Below are 19,042 nucleotides of genomic sequence, written 5' to 3' on the forward strand. Positions count from 1 at the left end.
TTCATAGTTTTTTGAGGGAGAGTCTTGTTTTATAATGAGGTGATGTCCCATCCAACTCAGTCAGGTTAGGGTGAGGTTTGGACTGGTTCCACCTGTCGGGTAAAGTTAACCTTTTCTGTCCCTGGGTCAAGGTTAACCTTTTTCTTAATCTCTTAACAACCCAGTTGGTGCGATTAATCTCTATAATTTTCTGTTCAGTATACTAAGGGTAGCAACCACTGCCCAGTAGGTTTATACAAAACATTACTTAAAGTTGAGTATGATCATAAAGCTTGTCAAAAAAACTATACAACAATGTTGCTCTAAGAGCAACGGGGTTACACCTAGCAAAACTTGGCAAAATTGTACGTGGTGTTACCCTTATGTGCCAAGAATAAGGTTAGAAACAGAGAGAGAGAGAGAGATGATGAAATAGGGCATAGAAAACATCACCAACATTGGATCCAGTGACAGTCTTGGTTTGAGGTTGTGATCCTTGGATGGTAGGCATGTCTGCCAAACATCTTTAGTCTACCTCTTTTATGACACCTGACCATGCCTTTCCTGGGTGAGGCTGAGCCCACTTTGTGCAGACGCAGTGTTGGTTTCATGCACGTGTATTTTGCATTTCAGGATGCTACAGGTGACTATGTATCTTGTGCACTCATTAACACAATATTCTCCTGTTGACATTCTGGACTCTTGCATGTTTGATTGGTTTCAGTGATTGCTGAACAGTGGTCATAGGTGCCAAGTTCAATACAAAATTAGGCTGACACGAAGAATAATAGAATCATAAAATTCAGGTTGGAAGGGACCTCAAGGATCATGTGGTCTGACCTTTCTAGGTAGGAGCATGGTTTAGATGAGATGGCCCAGCACCTTTTCAAGCTGTCCAGTGTTGGGGAGTCCACCACTTCCCTGAGAAGATAATTCTAATATCTGACCGTTTTTACTACCTTCTGGTGTCAACGTGGGATCTCCCCAGGAGTTCCTTAGACCTATTACCCCATGACTTTTCCATGTGACTCCTTGTAAAAAGGGAGTCTCCATCTTTTTGGTAGCCACCCACTGGATACTGGAACGTGGTAGTAATGTCTCTACTAAGCTTGCTTTTCTCCAGGCTGAACAAATCCTGTTCTCTCAGGTTTTCTGCATAACAGTCTTCTCAGTCCTTTGATCAATTTTATGGCCTTTCTCTGGGCCCTCTCCAGCCTGTCTGCATCTCTTTTGTATGGTGGAGACCAGAGCTGAACACAGTGTTCCAGGTGTGGCCTGACAAGTACTGAGTAGAGTGGAGTAATGACTTCTGTATCTCTGCTGGTGATGGATGCCTTTGTTGCAACCCAGCATCCTGCGGCTTTCTTTGCAACTGCAACACACAAATGGCAGGTAATTTTTTAATCAGTTTTAACAAAGTATTTTAGAAGTTCACTGCTATTGGTTTTGAGTAGCTTTCCAGTTCAAATATATAACCCTTTTTAATATTAAAGGGTGCAGAGGAGGAAGTACTCTGTATCAGAATAGTAACAGATTGGTTGTGGTTGTAAGTACCTAAAAGTACATTTGTATTCATGAGGTTCTGGGGACAGGAGAGTTAGTTGTAAAGAATATTATTATAACTTCCTCCTTAAAGTTTTTTACCATTGTGTCCCACATTTTGTAGTAGACCTGCATGTTCTGTGTTTAACTTGTAAACCTTGATAGGGAATCAAATATGGTGAGCAGGTAGGTTAATCAGTGTCAGGGGACCACTGTTAGTAAAATTCATCAAGTGTAATTACTGTCACTGATGAAGTAGGTGGTATTGCAGCTGACCCTTACTGATCAGGAAGTCCAGCAGCATAGCATCAGACTGGCTGTGAGTTCAGGTCTCAAGCACTTCAAGCAGTCTGCAGCCAAAATGTGAAGGCATTTTTAATGAGAATGTGAAAACCCAGGAAACTTTTTAATAATGAGATAACAGGCTGGTGGTTAGGATTCTAGGAATAAAAATTTTAAAGATTGGTGGGTTTTCTGTAACATGAAATGTAAATAGGTTATGTGCCATCCAACAGCTTTTACAAAAGGAGCCCTTAATACCCCTACCAGAGGTATGAAACTAGATTTCAATTGGGAGTTTCCTGAGTAAGTGTTCACTGCTTTCTTACATAGAATGGTTAAGTTTGAAAGGGACCTTAAAGATCATCAGGTTCCATCCTGCTATGAGCAGGGACACCTCACACTAGACCAGACTGCACAAGGCCTCATCCAGCCTGGCCTTGAACACCTCCAGGGAGAGGGCTTCCATGACCTCCCTGAGCAATCTGTTCCAGTGCTTTGCTACTTTCATGGTGGAGAATTTCTTCCTGATGTCTAAACTAAATCTGTCTTTTTTCAGCTTAAAGCCATTGTCCTATCACTACCCTCTCTGGTGAAAAACTCCTCCCCAGCTTTTCTGTAGGTCACTTCAGGTGCTGGAAGGCCGCTATAAGGTCTTCCCGGAGCCTTCCCTTTTCTAGGCTGAATAGCCCCAACTCTCTCAGCCTGTCTTCACACCAGAGGTGCTCCAGCACTTTGATCATCTTGGTGGCCCTTCTCTGCATGCTCTCCAACAGCTCCATGTCCTTCCTGTGCTGAGGGCTCCAGAGCTGTATGCAGTATTCCAGGTGTGGCCTCACCAGAGCAGAGAAGGGAAAATCACCTCTCTGGCCCTGCTGGCCACACTTTTGATGCAGCCCAATATGTGGTTGGCTCTCTGGGCTGCGAGTGCATATTGGCAGCTCATGTCAAGCTTCTCATCTAGTACCACCCCCAAGTCCTTTTCCTTGGGACTGCTTTCTAGCCTATATTTGTGCCTGAGGTTGTGCCAACCCAGATGCAGGACCTTTCACTTTGCCTTGTTGAACTTCATGAGGTTGGCATTGACCCACTTCTGAAGCCTATCAAGGTCCCTCTGGATGACATCCCTTCCCTTGAGGGTGTCAGCTACTCCACACAGCTTGGTATCGCCAGCAAACTTGCTGGGGATACGCTCAATCCCACTGTCCATGTCTTCAACAAAGATGTTGAACAGCACTGGTCCCAATACTGACCCCTGAGGAACACCACTCATCACTTGCCTCCACTTGGATACTGAACCATTGTCCACAACTTTCTGAGTGCAGCCAGCCAGCTGTTTACTTATCCACTGAGTGGTTCATCCCTCAAAACCATGTCTTGTCAGTTTGCAGACCAGGATGTCATGTGGGACACTGTCAGATGCCTTTAATAAATCCAGGTAGATGATGTCAGTTGCTCTGCCATTATCTACCATCTCTGTAGCCTTGTTGTAGAAGGTCAGCAAATTGGTCAGGCATGATTTGCCATTAGCAAAGCCATGTTGGCTGAGGCTTATCACCTCCTTATTTTCCATGTGCCTTAGCAGATTTTTCAGGAGGTTTTGTTCCATGATCTTGCCAGGCACAGAGATGAGTCTGACTGGCCTGTAGTTCTCTGGGTCTTCCTTTTCCCCCTTTTTTAAAACAGGGGCTATGTTCCTTTTTTTCCACTTGGTGGAAACCTCGCCAGGCCACCATGACCTCTCAGATATGGACAACTCAGATGGACAACTGCATCCACCAGCTCCCTCAGGACCTGTGGATAGACCCCATCAAATCTTACAGACGTGTGAACCTTCAGGTTCTTTAGATGGTCACTAACCTGTTCTTCTCCTACAGTGCTTTGTTCTCCCAGTCCCTGCTTTCTCCTGCTGTTCACATATACAAACATAAACATGTCTGGTATCTCATTTTCACCTCAGCTGGGGGTGGGGAATATCCTTGCTCATAGTCTGTTAAGTTCCATGTCACTTAAATTTTGTGTCATATATAGTGTGTGGGTTGGAATAAAATAAAAATCACCAGATCTGTAAAGTTTAATGGTAAATAAAACAAGTGTTCTGCAGCATCATGGTATATAACCTATGTGCAAGAAGGAGCTGACATGGTATTCCTGATATTTTGAACTTCAGAGAATAGGACTTAAGTCATCTAGCATATACATTTCTAGACATCAGTGCTGAATGGGAAGTAAAGCATTAGTTAAATCTGTGGCAGTACCCTTCATTTTTCATTGTTTGATTGTGAGCCATGCCCTTTCAGCAAGTTATCATAGAGATCTCTGGGTTACAGATTAGGTTTACTAGCAGGAAGAGTTGTTACCTCACTGAGAAGTAAATGGTCTCTTGACTTTTCCTGTTTGGATGTGGTAAACACTGTGCAACTACTTGTGGACTCAAAGGAGAGCAGCAGCAGTGAAGCATTTTAATGCAGTGGACTGTTGCTCTTTGGAGCCTTTCTTGCAGATTGAGCTCAGCACTTCAGAATATTCTTGTGCAGTTATTTTGGCAAGTTTAGTTCTGCTACTTGAAGATTGTACAATTCTTTGGTAGCAGGTTTTGCTATTTAAAAATGCTTTCCTTTTAGTTTATCCACACGAAAGACTGTTTCAACTGGTATTAGGTGCATGTTAAAGCAAAACGTGTTGCATTTTTTTGGAGGAAGAGGGAGAGAGATTTTAAAGAAGGGGTCTTGAAATGGAACTTCAAGTCTGAGAATCCATATTAAGTATATATAAACATGGCTGTATTTTGGGGAGGATTTTTTTTGTTTTGAAGATAAGGTTGCTTTTTAGTGTGACTTACGGGTATGTACTTCTGATGTTCAGCTGTATTTGTCTATAATGTTAAGAGAGGAGTAAAGGTCAAGGAGAAAGTGGAAGCTGAACTTTGGTATTTTAATAGACTTACTTCATACCTTGGATGCCTGAGTCTTGCCAGTTGGAATCTGTACTGGCAACACAGCAAACACCAGAGCTCTTTGAGGAGGGCTTCTCTGAGGCATTAGGATAAAGTATTCAAGGTATGCTACTTCAGAATATCAGAAAGCGTTTAAGTTAATGCACCTAACAATGTGTGGAGAGGGTAGGATAGTCTCATTCATGTTGGATAACCTCAGAACAGAGGGAACACTTTTGCACTTTTTGGTTATCCACCAGAGATAGTGTGACCGAAGGTATTAGGTTCTCTGGAGTTTTTGGTCAGGGAGACAACAGAAGGGGGAGGAAAGTGGAAGGACCATGTAGGGATGTAGACTATGCGAGTGTTTGAACATGACCTACCTCATCTTCAAAAGATGTTTTGCTGTAAGTTTTGAACAACCATGAAAGGGAGCATCAAAAAGTAAGCATGCTATGCCACAACGACCTACCCGCACCATGCATTATGCAGCAGTTGTCCTTTATATAAATGCCTTATAGTTGAGGATAAATACTACTTAATGCTTGAGTGCCCTTATTACATACTTCAGCAGCTTCTTTTCTACTTGACATGGCTTGAAACAACTCTAATAAGTTACACTTATTGTGTGTAATGTGCTTTATTATGGCTGCTTTTAAAAAATGTGCTTTCCTTACTTCTTGGTTACATAATACATATATGAATGCATTTATATTTTGCATACAATTCTTTATAGTTTTTGAGCTACATCACATGTTATAGTAACTTGATTCTGTTTGTCATAATGTGGGGATAAATTATTTTTTAAACAGTGTATTTTAGATATTCTAGTTCTCTTTGACTTTTGTTAATTGGGTTATGATAGAGGTTTTGAAAATCTGGCGTTCTAGACTGCAAGAAAAGCTTGAATACTGTCCTGCAGCATAGATACAAGTGGTGTTTTCCTTTTAAAAACAAACAACTGGTTGTCCATCAATAATGCCACTTTTGTGTAGCAAGCAGTTAAGCCTATTGTTTCTCCCTGTAGGAAGCCATGTACTTTTAGGATAGTTCATAATGATTAAGTGAAGGATCTTATCTACACTTGTGCCTGTTGATATCTATTGAGAATGTTTCCACATGATACTGCTTTTGTTAGCAACTCTCCTGTGGTTTCCTAGAGTTTAACAGTTACTTTTACCTGTCTGCATGAGTATTCTCATGTCTTTTTATTTTTAAATTTTTTATATTCAAATAGAGAATATATTTTTTTCTGTATTTTTTGTTAGTATTTACTAATTTCTCTTAATTACCTAAGAGAAGCATGGAAATGAAAAAGAGAGAGAGCTTTTGGTTTTAATCTGTTCTAGTAAACTAGTTAAACATGTTCTTAGGTTCTTCACTACAATTGAAGTGCTTAATTCACAAATGGAGCTATGTCTCCCTCTTTTGGAAAATCAAGGCATGACTTTGAGGTTTGGTTTTTGCTTCTTGCACATATCTTGATTTTCCCTTTTTAATTTATTGTGTTTCCCCAGGGAAAAGGGAAGGGGAAAGAAGGGAGAATTGTGAACAAATATTCAATATCTTTAATACATTTAGATTCTAATAGCTGATGTGATTATATATTTACAGAAAAATAATCTGCACAGCAGATAGACCCCTCTCCCAATGGCTTCTGAACCACACAGACTCCTCTGTAGAACTTGATTAACCGTATAAACCACCTGAGAATTGTTACTGTGTGTTGGATAGCGGAGTGTTGTTTTTTTTTTTTCAATATTTGATTTTAATGCTTAACCCCTTAGCAGATTTATTTGCCAGAAAATTACTTGGAAGAAAACAAACAAACAACAAAGCAGACAGTTTTGTCTCAGGTGACTGAATTTACCGACAGTAGTCTTAAATCAATGAGGCAAAAAAAGTTGGAGAAAGGGAGATGTGGTCTAGTGTTCTATTACTTTTATTTCCTGTGTAACCATCTGCATTTTAGGGAGGAAAATGGGCTGGCAGAAGCAATATACTGTCCATTCTTTCTAGAACTTTTTTTCAAAGTTTAAACTCCATTTGCTTGTTAGGAGGTAACTTCAGTGGCTACAGATACACATGATTTCTTGGTTATTTGAAGAGACAGGAATAGACTAAGTGTTTCAGTGGAAGGTGAGTTCGGGAAACATATGCTGTTTTCCATGCTTTCTTTCTCACCAATTTGTTTGGAGGGTCCTTTTGGGAAGGTACTCCTGTCTAGGGGAAGCTGAATTGTTGAACAGCTTCTGATCCATTTTCGTCCTTACTGCCTCTCCTGAGCTTTGTTGGACAGGGGTATGCAATAGCAAAAAGAGTAAGACACTAGTGAAGAAGCTGTGTTTGCTTCTTCATTCCTTGCCTTCTTTTTCTGAGGCTATTAAAGAGGGAAATGTTCTATCTGGTACCTAAAATCTGTCAAGTTGAATGAGGCAAGTCCAGAATAAAGCTCTTAACTGTGTTCTATCTCAAATGTTTGTCAAGCTTTTTTATTTTTATTTAAATCTTTGAAGCAAACTGTGAGGCAAGGAGCTCTTGAATTCTGATCCTGGGCTCTGCAGCAGGTTGCATTACCTTACAGGAAAGTGTTCTGCTCTGGTCCCATGTATTAAACATACAAAAACATTGGCTCTGTACTTTAGTGCTTCACTCACAAATTGGTATGATCTGTAGAAAGGGAATTGTAATAGTTGCCCCATGGTTTCCTCTGTGTGTGGAGGAAAGGGGTGGTGATGTGATTTCATATACTTTGTAAGTGGGCTCAATTTATATAATTGACTGGTGAAACAGCATGAGAACCATGTATTCTCTCTTGGGTACTAACCTCAGGATTGGATGTGATTTGTGGGGAAAACAAGTGTATAGCTAATGTGTGTGGATCTTTTCAACAGGTAGGAAGACCTCACTTTTCTATTTCTGTAGCAACTTGAAAGGGTTGAGGAAGGGTGAACAAAAAAAATTCAGAGAAATACAATCTTATAGTAGGATTGTATCTGTGATATGAATGTCGGAACTGTCTTTGAAACTGAACTGCATTTATGAAATAAAATATAAGACCAGGTTTTCTTACAGCAGCAATATATCGTAAGTATAAACTTTTGGAGAGGTTAATTTTGATAGGTTCAGATTCTTTTCTATTTGTGTAAACTTGTAGTGCTTTCTCTCAGTGTACTCTGTTTTTGCAAAAGTAAAAATGAGAACTTTGTCTACTAAATAAAGTAGTTTTTATCCTTCCCCATGCACTCTTGGAACAACTGAGTGGGCGAAATACCTTGATGTTTAATTTCTAATAAAATTTATGTAGAGAAAAAACAAAAACAAAGACAAACTCTGATGTTATTCCAGGAGTTACCAAACTTCCTAGAGAGTATTTATAGACCTGATCCTGTCATGCTTTTAGGTTTTAGGTTGAACTTACTTTCAAATTAGGCACATGTTATTGAGATGGCTTTTTCATCTGTGTTCTGGTAGCTTTTACATTTGGGTAATCTTGTCCCAGAAATGAATAAATATGAAGCTAATAGAAATGCTGTAAGTTGTAAAATATTGAAATAATAGCTTACTGCCCTTATATAAAAATCAAGTCACTGACATTTCCATACTTATAATAAAGCTAGTCCATTCTCTCATGTTAGCTATTTTTGGTTTGGTCAATTTAATTTCATTGTTGTATTAAAAGCTGCATATACCAACAATCATTGCAAGTGCTTTCAAGCTATTAAAGTAACAAAATAATAATACAGTGTTTCAGAGCAGTTTATTGGCTTGCATATATTTGTCAGTTATCTAGTTATCGCCTGCTCGTTTTCTGTTCCTCAACTCGAGTATAAATTAAAAGCCACTGTAAAAGAAATTTCCTGAACTGCATATATCAGTATTAATTCTTTGTTCTTTAAAACAAAAAGTTCAACAGGTGCTAGTTTTAAATGTAAATTAATATAAAAAAAATAAGGAATTATCAAGACAGCATGACTTATTTTTATTTCTAATGTTTGACTCTGCCATCATCAGTGGAAACAGGCAGATGACTTATGGGAACACAATAGTTGAATGCAATGCTCATGCATGGAATGAAAGTCTGCTTTAAATGCAGGAACTGAAAGCTGAAGGAGTGGATGCTGGGCAAAGAAATTTTCTGATCTTGTATGTAACTGTCACTTGAATTATTCTTCCACACTGTTCTGAAGATCTGTGTGTGTGTATGCTGGAAGATGAGGTAGCCAAATGAAGCTGATGTGAAGAGAAGATGAAGGTAGGCAAATCCACAAAGAAAGGGAATATTCATAAACATACAAATTTTAAATGTGGTGTTTTGTGGTTTGTTACTGCACAGTTTCATCTGTCATAAAAATAGCACAACCACATAGAACTACATTTAACTCATGGGTTTACATTTTAACTAAATTTGTGTTTGTGACTAAACTTTTAAAGTTGTTAGACTTGCAAAACCTACAGAGTTTGTATCCTTATAGGTAATTTAAGAAAAAAATATGTGGCTTCTGTCCATAAAAAGCCAGCAAACTTCACTGAGTCACAGTAAGTTGAAAGTTGTCTGCATGTAACTGCTGAGTTTTCCTTTAAATGCCTTGAGACATCCCAAACAGGTTGGCAGATGTGTTGTAGGTGATATGGAAGATCCAGGAAATTTCTGAAAGACAGAATAGTGGGATACCCAAGAGTCTCAAAAATTGTCAGTGTCTCAGAAAACTGAGGCCCTGAATCTTGCTTATCCTGCATTGGAAGCACCATTACATTAAATGAAACCTGTTTCAGCTTCTGAATTTCTGTAATGCGTTACTGCTTTTTCCATATGACACTAGACTGCCCTCAGAGTGATGGTTTCTCCTTGGCTGTAATAAACTGATTTTGAGAGGTTTAAACATCATCGGAACAGACCTGTAAACACTACTCTTCGTTTTATCCTGCAGATTACTCCCCATGTCACAAATCCCTCATACTCTATTAGGACAGATACTGAACACACTGTAATACTAATGTTTTTGTGAGATTTAGGTCCTGCATTGTCTTCCAGCAGTCCAGCTTCTTGAAAATAGGAATGAACCTTTGCACACCAGCTTATACATACCTTCAAAGCTAGCCATTGTTGGCTCTGTTTGCTCTTATTACAGGTGTACATGTCAGTTTTTCTTGTGTTTTTTATTAATATTGGAAAGTTCTTCAAAATTAATTACTTCAGCAAGATTCATACCTTAAATCTTGGGTTATCGGGACACCTGTGTGTACTCATCTGTGTAATCCACTGCACTAATAACAGTGGTCTTGGATGCTAAACAAGTATGCTGAACATTTCAGACAAATGCTGAAAGTACATCTGACATCCCTATGATGGAAATGCAAACAAAATAGACATTTTTAACCTTTAGATAGAAAAGATAAGCAGGTTAAGCTCTTCACTTTTTATTATTTTATAATTGCACTTACATGAATTGTGTATTTGTGCCATGTCCGTTTTAGAGTAAACTAACTTGTTAATGCCAAATTTTGAAGGATGTTTTCATTCTGTCTTTCTCTGACAGTTGTATATATGTGTGAGAGCATTTATTTACATTTATACTAATGTTTTGCTTGGAAGGCTTACACATTTGTCATGAAAGGTCATCAAGGATTTTGAGAGTTTATGTATTATCATGTGAATGTCTTTACCCAGAACTGTTCAGGTAAACTATATCTAGTACTGATGCAGGCAAATTATGCGTGAATAGCTTGGAATTTTTCAGAATCTTGTGTTACAAATTTCTGATGGGTAAGCCAACTTGGAAACCATGGGGAAGTAGGCAAAGAAGATTGTTTTAGTACAGAGTTCTAAACAGGTTAGCTATTGTAAAAGACTTCCCCCTCTACATTTAAAAAACCCAAATGGTCATGTTGCTCATGTATGACACAGTGTGATAGTAAAATACTATTCTGTGTTATGTTTCAGACAGATGTTTAGTGTAGATGGTGGCAAAGTAGTCTTAATCTGATTTTTCTTTTTGTGCGTCTTTCCTTCTAAATGTAGGCAGCATAAATGTAACTCTTGATGTGTAGATTTCTTTCCTCTTAATTTAGCTTTAGCTATTTCTTAACATTTTAAACACAAACACTGAAGAAGATACATTATTTTGCCTAGGAAACTTTTATTTCCTTCCCCCTGTCCCAGCACTGGTCTTCTTACTGAAGGGTTGTCTTTCATGACAAGCATTGCTTCTCCTCTGTGGCAATTTTACATAGCTTGTATTGGTAAGCATCTAAAAGGTAACTTAAATTACAAAGCTGAAGAAGGCCAAGGGTAAGCTGTGATGAGGTCACATAACTGTGAGATGAAAACATTAATGACAAAGGGCTGATTGGTATGTATTGTATATTAAATGCCTACCTCAGAGCTTCTGTGTACCATGCCTGATATTTTATTACATTTGACAACTAAATTTGACTATGATTTTTTTAGCAATTTGATCTGGAGTCTCTATTACACTGTTAAAAAGCCAGCAAGATGTATGTTCTATGTCTTAAAAGCCAGCAAAAGTGAAAAAACCTGATAACAGAATCAGAAGTACAGTGACTTTTTACTTAGGATTTGCTTAAATAAGTGTAAACCAAACAAGTTAGTTAGGATTAGAGGCTAAACTTCTGCCAGTTTGCTTAATCCACTTGTCAAATGCTTTTCTTGCTATAGCAACATGTGTTTTTAAAGCTTTATTTAATGGAGGCCTGTAGTCTTTAAATCAAATTGTATTATGTGCTTCCTTATATACCTAATACAGAACCAGGGACATAGCTCTTACAAATGAAGTGGTAAATGCAAAGCCAGTTTGAAGAAGACCATTTAATTAACATAATAATTTTATATATTTTTTTATCAAGATTGTTGAGTTAATTGAAAAATGTAAATGCAAATATAAAATGTTGATGAATTAAGTGATACCTAGCTTCGGTTATGCATCGTAAGCTTTAAGAATTAGTTTGAAATTAGTAAAACACAAAAGCTAATTTAGAGTAAAAGTACAGTACCTGCTAAATAGACTTAGAGGTTCTTTGTCAAAAGGCCTGTGTAATTACTATATTCAGTATTCTTTATGCATATATAACCTGTAGCAGCAGGTGCAGAGTATACATGGCAGCTACTTCTTGTATCTGAACACTTCAGAGAAGAGACCACAAGTAATAATTTGGGATGAGTGGAGCAAGATTTATTTAACTGTGTTTTAAATGTTTTTTATTACTCTTTATTATAACTTTTTGCTTTGTCATCAATTGTTTCAAGAAATGCCAAAGCAAATATGGGAATGAAAGCTGTTGGACTTTATCCACTAGTTATTTTTGTGTCTTGGGATGAATTACTGTTTGTTTTGGGGTACCATTCTACTGTTTTTCAATTTATTTTGCTCATGGCTCAGCTAAACATGGTGGTGTGGGAGTTCTGTCTCAAGAAACTTTATAAAATGTTATTTGAAGTCTTTCTACTTGTAACTTACTAATCAACTTTCTATAATAGCAGGAGAGAGGAATAAGAAGTTCATTGAGTATAGAGCTCATTAATTAGGGAAAGGAAAGATTCAGGTAAATAGGGTTCACATAAAATTAAGAAAAAGGTTAAGCAAGCATAGGAAATGAGAATTGAAATTGTTAGGGATCACTTAATTGATGTCTAAGGAAACTATGTTGATTATGCTCTTAGAAACCAGTGAAGAAAGGGATTCAACTTCACCAGCTTTAGTGATGTAATGATTCCTTTTCTGGGTTAACTGTGTTCCTCTGGACTATGCTTACTCTGTTCACAGCTCATGATAAAAAAAAAAAATGACAACACATGGGGAAAATTGAGGCTTCTGTTATTATGGTGAGGTTCAACCAGATACAATCATGGCTGGATATATTTGAAAAAATATTCTGTGTTTTAAGAAGGCCTATACTGTGAAGAAGGCAACAAATTTCTGAATACTTGTTTGAAATAAGTGCCCTCTCTGCTGTTTAAGAGATTTTTCTGATATTTGCATGGTTAAATTTTGAGTTCTTTTGTTGAATAACTGTATCTTTTTTTTAGAACACAGGAGGACAAACCCAGCAATTTAAATTTTACTCTTTTTGCTCTTCTTGGCCTGAAAACTGTCCTGTGTTTATTCTATTGATCAGTGATTCTGGTCTATATGGTATCAGTCAGGACTCACAGAGCATAAAAAAGAGAGGGAATTAAGATCCTAAAATGGTCTTATTAGATTTGTTTGCCAAGTAAACAACAGTTCTCATTGATGGTATTATGCTGCATGTCTCTTTAGATTTTTATGAAACCTAACAGAATTCCATTTGGTAAGGCTCCTTCTCTTATTACTTTTATGACTCTTACAAATATATCCTTGCCTTCCAGCTCCTGCTCATGAACATCCCTCCTGTGTCTCACATCCCTATTTTAATATCACTTTGCAAATCATTGAACAGGGTCATTTTTCCTTGTCTTGACTTGCTTGCATTGTGTGTTTGTGTGTGCTTTAAATTAAATTCCTGTGTAGCTTACTATTTCATTCTTTGCTATGGTTTACAGAGGAGGTGGTCTCTGAATTACATATGACTGCATGCATATGTTGTGGTTATTTTATAGGTGGTGATTCGTGCTCAAAATAGCGATCTCCTCTATCGTATTTCACCTTGGGCCAGATATGTAGTCCGTGATGAAGACAAAGTGAATTATGATTGGGTCCACTGGAGTCCACCACAGTCATATATAGTAAGGCTTAAATATTATGCTCAAAAAGTGTACAAAACCATGCACTGTTTTTGAATCCTTGCTTGGAAGGCGGGGGGGAAGAAGAGTTCCAAAAAAAAAAAAAAAAAAAAAAAAGGGTAGCAGACTAGTTTAAGTACTTATCTGAGAAGTGAAAGGTTTTTATTCATGGCTTTGACAGAAGCAAGTGACTTTAATGATGGATGGTTTGGGGCTATTTTTCCACCTCCTGTAGAGTATACAAAAAATAGAAAACCTTTTAAAGTGGTATTTTAAACTTGGTTTCCCACATGCAAAGCAAGCTCTATAACTACTGCAGGGCTAAGTAGTCCTGCTTAGGACAGAGGAGGGTAGAGGATTATCAATTAATTTTAAGAATTTGTTAGCTGCACATACAAGTGCACCAGTACTCCAGTAGTAAGTCAATACCCTTTGAAGTCAGAAAAAACTTTCAAAAGTAAGATGCTCACACTCCAGTCAAATCCTAATTTCTTTGTATCCGGAAAATCCATTTTTACTTAAAGCTATCTTCTGATGCACTGCTGTATGGGAGGAACTCTTCACATGATATATGAAAAATATCTTAGGAAATAATTCAGAAATTTCAGACTGTCCAGTATTACTTCATATTCTTATACTTCTGTTTTCACTAAAAAATGATATGTAGTATTCTGTATTAGAGGTGCTGCATCCTCTGTTTTTGGGTTAAATTTTGGCACCCACCTAAAATTATGAAGCATCTGCTTGGCAGAGAAAGGGTAACTCAAATAGAAAATCTCTTTAAAAAATATTACAGAATCTACAGTAACTTTCTTACTTAGGTGTATCATTTTTGTATTAATTTATTGACCTATGTTGTATCTATATACCGTGTGACATCTAGATTCCTTATAGGAAAATGACTGGGGATGTTGAAAATGCAGTGATCTGTATGACCTAGAGTGAAAAGGAAGTGGGAACATTTAGGATGCAGACAAGGCATTACTTGCCTTTGTTAAGTGAAAAAAAAAATAAAAAAAAATTGGTTCCTTTTATGAATAGGAGAGGTGTCTGAAGGATTTAAAATACAGAGAGCAAAACTCAAAAAAAAGAACTTCTTAATCCTTATGGTCTCCCTTTAATTTCAGTTCACTGTTCACATATGTGTGTGTTTTTACTGGTTTTGTTCAAACTTTTGAAAACTTCACTTTAATATTGAACTAAAAAATAGAATATAAAATCTTGTAAATATTTTTCAATTGGGAGAGGGAGAAAAAGAAAAAAATTGGAGGGGAAGAATAAGCTTAAGTGGTAGTTTTCCAAAGTTTTTTGAAACAAGACTTCTGTTTTAAAAAATTAAAATCCCAATCAAGTATAAGCTCTTTAAGTGTAAGAAGGAGGTTTTGTGTTGGACTTCAGCTGTCACTACTTAAAATATTTTCAACTGTCTAGAAATACTGTGTACTCACCTACAAATTTAGGATTAAAAAAAAAAAAATCCCTAGTAATTTGGAATATAGATGAATCTGTGCTGTGGAACTGTTCCTCAGGGCTAAAATATTTATACATTTTTGTTTAGAGAAGGCAGAGCAACTTCAAATACCTGCAGAAAAAGCAGGTATGCTTAAAAAATCCCCTTCTTTCTGTTATTACCTTTTATTTTCAAGCAAGTTTCATAGTAGTTACGAAGAACTTTATGGTATAATGGCTGCTACAAGTTTGTACGCTTCAGTGTAATTTAAAAGGGTATAAGCAAAGTGTTGAATCGTGGATGTCCAGGTTCTTGTTCATGTAGAATTTGCTTTAACAGTTAATTACTTCTGAGATGTTCATGCTTTTAGAGGAAAACCGAAGCAAACCTTAAATTGTTTTTCATCTTGCGCAAATTATGAGATGGTGACAACACATCCAAGCTGTAGTACACTAATGACAACTGTTTTTTTCCTTCTAGCATAAGCATCCTTCCCCCAAGAGATTAAAAAGCCTAAGAATCTATGAATCTCACGTGGGAATTGCTTCCCCAGAAGGAAAAGTAGCTTCTTATAAAAACTTCACATACAATGTACTACCTAGAATAAAGGATCTTGGTAAGTAGTAACAGAGATACTTCCAGAGATAAATTTTTAATTTGGTGCTCATGTAAGAAAGTATAATTATCAAGGGTCTATAATTTTTTCTTACATTTTCAGATTACATGTACAATAAAAACAGATTCTTAGGGTAGCAAGAATTGCAAACAAGTCAAAAGTGTGGAGAAGAAACAAAGACTGAAATAAGATATGTGAATCAAAATCCATCGCACAGGTTTTTAAGTAAAATATGATTGCAAAAGCCTACATAAATACTTCAAGACAGTTTGGTTTTCGCATGGTTTGCTTTTAACTTCAAAAAGGACCCATTTTTGTGAGGTAGTTCTTTATTGGTTCTATTAATGTCAATCTTGATTCTAAGGAAAGACAAAGCAATACCTGGATAGAAAGGATTGTCCTTTCTGTTTACCAGAATAAGTATACTGTGTTTTTTATCTGAGAACGCCTGCTAAGAGTCATCTGAACATGGCAACTATGAATGTGAGAAATTCTCTTTTAGAAAAAAAAAAATGTTGGAGCTGGGGGGAAAAACCTTTTGAAGGGGATGTATGAAACAACTGGCAGGATTGTCTGTGAGGAAGTATAGTAAAACTGTTCACCTCAATTTCTATTTTATGATTATTTTTTTCCCTGTGATGTCTTTGCACTTTGTCTATAATGGACAGTAGTAGAACTTGTTGGCTTTTACTGCCCTCTAATGAAATATGCTTTGTTACAGTCAACTGAAAAATGTTCATGACATCTATGGCTGAGACCTCAGTGGATGGTGGCTGTGCTTACATGTTGTTTGATTTTAGTATTTTTTTTATTATTATTATTTCTTACCAGTGTGCCTGAAGAAGCCCATATGTTTTTCTTATAGGTTTACTTGTTGAGTCAGTGTTTCACAGAATGTGGCTTTTGCCTTTCATAAAGTTGAGCTTGCAGGTGAGATAAGGGATTTTGCACATCTGGAGGCCCTCAACAAAAAGTAAAATTGGATTCCACATTGCTTATCTCTGATGCTTTACTTACTTTCCAAGAATTTCCATTGTTCCAGGAGGTTAATATATTTACCAAAATTATCAAAGCTTTCAGTTTTACCTACAGGTTTTTCTTTGAGGAGGAGAAATGTAATAAAAGGGCTGATATACCATAAAATAAAGACAATATTAAGTAGGATATACAGAAATGATGTATCGTGTCTGTTCTTGTTTACATAAGCACAGGGAATTAAATATTTAAAAATGGGGGTATTAGATTTAGTTTTGACATGTCTTATTAGGATAAAATTAAAGATGTATTTAAGAATTGAAGATGTTAATAGTTTGTAGAAATACATGCATGACAACTAGCAAAATAAATAGTAAGCAAAGAGAATGAGATTAATTTGATGTTATGTTCCTATTTATTGATAAAAATTCTATAAGGAAGAGTAAGTGCAATGCATCTGAGTTACATAACATCAATGAATCTGACAACTATCTTTTACTAGCTCTTACAGCTGTGAAATCTAAAAAAAAAAGAAACCAATATCTTGTCTAAACTAAGGAATTAATTTAATATTTTGGTTAAACTAGTGAAGTGAAATGGTATAGGTGGTGGGAGTCTTAAGAGACTGTAGAATAAAGCTGAAAGTTGGATTTTGCTTATAGTCCTCACTTGCTAGCTATCTGTTGCCACTTACTCACTGATGCTAAGGATAGTTTTAGTTAAGATGTGTGGCAAGTATTGTGTCTTCACCATTAGTATGTTGTTTTCTATCCAGGTTTCCCTTAATATTGCACTGAACTCTCTCAGAAAAAAACACATTATTTTTGTGTTTTCTGTTGCTTTGAAAGACTCATGTTGAGGGTGAATGTAATAATTAAAGTTGGAAAAAAGTGGTTTTTGGAGTAATAAAAAAAGATTCAGTAGGGCATAGGATGTAGTACCTGTAGCCAGTAACTAGTGCACACACCCTGACTGCAAGTGTCAAAAGTGGTGCGAAGTTCAGGGCATGCAGATTGACCTAGTTAATATTCTGAAGGTAAATCAAGATTATATTTGCACACGGATGCATAGAGTCATAGAATGATTTGGGTTGTAAGTGACCTTTAAAGGTCATGTAGTCCAACCCCTTTGCAGTAAGCAAACCTGACCTTGAATGTTTCCAGGGATGGGGCATCTACCACCTCTCTAGGCAACCTGTTCCAGTGTCTCACCACCCTCACTGTAAAAAACTTCTTCCTTGTCTAAATGTACTGTCTTTTAGTTTAAAACCATTATCCCTTGTCCTGTAGCTACAGGCCCTGATAAAAAGTCTGTCCCCATCTTATATGCTCCCTTTAAGTATTGAAAGGGTGCAATAAGGTTATCCTTGAGCCTTCTCTTCTCCAGTCTGAACAACCCCAAGTCTCTCAGCCTGTCTTCATACCAGAGGTGCTTCAGCCCTCTGATCATCTTTGTGTCCCTCCTCTGGACTCGCTCCAACAGCTCCATGCGCTTCCTGTGTTGGGGACTCTAGAACTGGACACAATACCAAATGGTGGGGTCTCACATGAGTGGAGGGGGAAAATCAGCTCCTTTGAACTGCTGGCCATGCTTCTTTTGATGCAGCCCAGATATCACTTACTGCTTTCTAAATCTGAGAGATTCAGTACACCTAGTTGTATGTAGATTGCTTGACAAATCAACTTCCATTTTTAATGGAAGACTATGTAAATATAAACTATTAGATAGAATCACTTATTGAAAGAGTCTGCATCTTTAGTTATTGATTATTACAGTTAGTTATTAAGTGTTACAGAGTTAGATGCAGCTATAATGACAGAATACTGGAATGAGTATGTTAAGGAATTGAATTCTCTTTTAACTATCCTTAAGGAAGGGGTTTGTTTGTTTTATTTCTTCTGTTTTTGTAGGATATAACTGTGTCCAGCTGATGGCTATTATGGAACATGCATACTATGCCAGTTTTGGTTATCAGGTCACAAGTTTCTTTGCAGCGTCAAGGTAGGTTTAAATACTTAAGCATTTTCTCTGTTTGTTTACCTTACACCCCATGCATTGAAAACAGCGTGCCTGTAACTGTATGTTCATAAGGAAGTGTTCAATGGAAGGATAAAGTAATGGCTTAGTTATTTGCTCTAACTTCCTCTTAAATCTGAAGTCAATTGGACTTAGTGATCAGCTCTTCTGCAAAACATTTTTTACAGGATACAAACAAGGTTTTAAGTGACTTCAGCTGTCATAGCATATTTCAGCTAATCCAGCTGAATTGGGGAAATAAGGGTTAATACTTTTAGCAGACAACAGGTCAGAATGTACTGCATATCTTAGATAAGGAAAGTAGGAGTCCCTTATTTCCCCAATTCACAGCCTTAGCAGTCTTTATGCATGGGTTTTGTGTTGTGGAATTCTTGGCAGTAACAAAGACTGTGTTATTCTTTTATGATAAACAGAACTATACATTACTTGTTCATAAGAAACTTGATTAAAATCGTGGCTCTCTTTGTTGTGGGAACTTTTTCCTATAATTGTAACTGACTGTACTTA

The 19,042-nt window shown here is 37.0% G+C and overlaps 1 protein-coding gene across 1 annotated transcript in view; it reads left to right on the forward strand.

The window, feature by feature from the left end:
• GBE1 (1,4-alpha-glucan branching enzyme 1) overlaps positions 1-19,042 on the forward strand; it is a 160,184-nt gene that overhangs the window by 50,849 nt on the left and 90,293 nt on the right. The window contains exons 4-6 of the mRNA XM_051640281.1: positions 13,335-13,460; positions 15,388-15,523; positions 18,409-18,499. Of these exons, the coding sequence (XP_051496241.1) occupies positions 13,335-13,460; positions 15,388-15,523; positions 18,409-18,499 (353 nt within the window). The remainder of the gene's footprint in view (positions 1-13,334; positions 13,461-15,387; positions 15,524-18,408; positions 18,500-19,042) is intronic.

The sequence above is a fragment of the Apus apus genome, chromosome 1, assembly GCF_020740795.1.
Source record: "Apus apus isolate bApuApu2 chromosome 1, bApuApu2.pri.cur, whole genome shotgun sequence".
NCBI lineage: Eukaryota > Metazoa > Chordata > Aves > Apodiformes > Apodidae > Apus > Apus apus.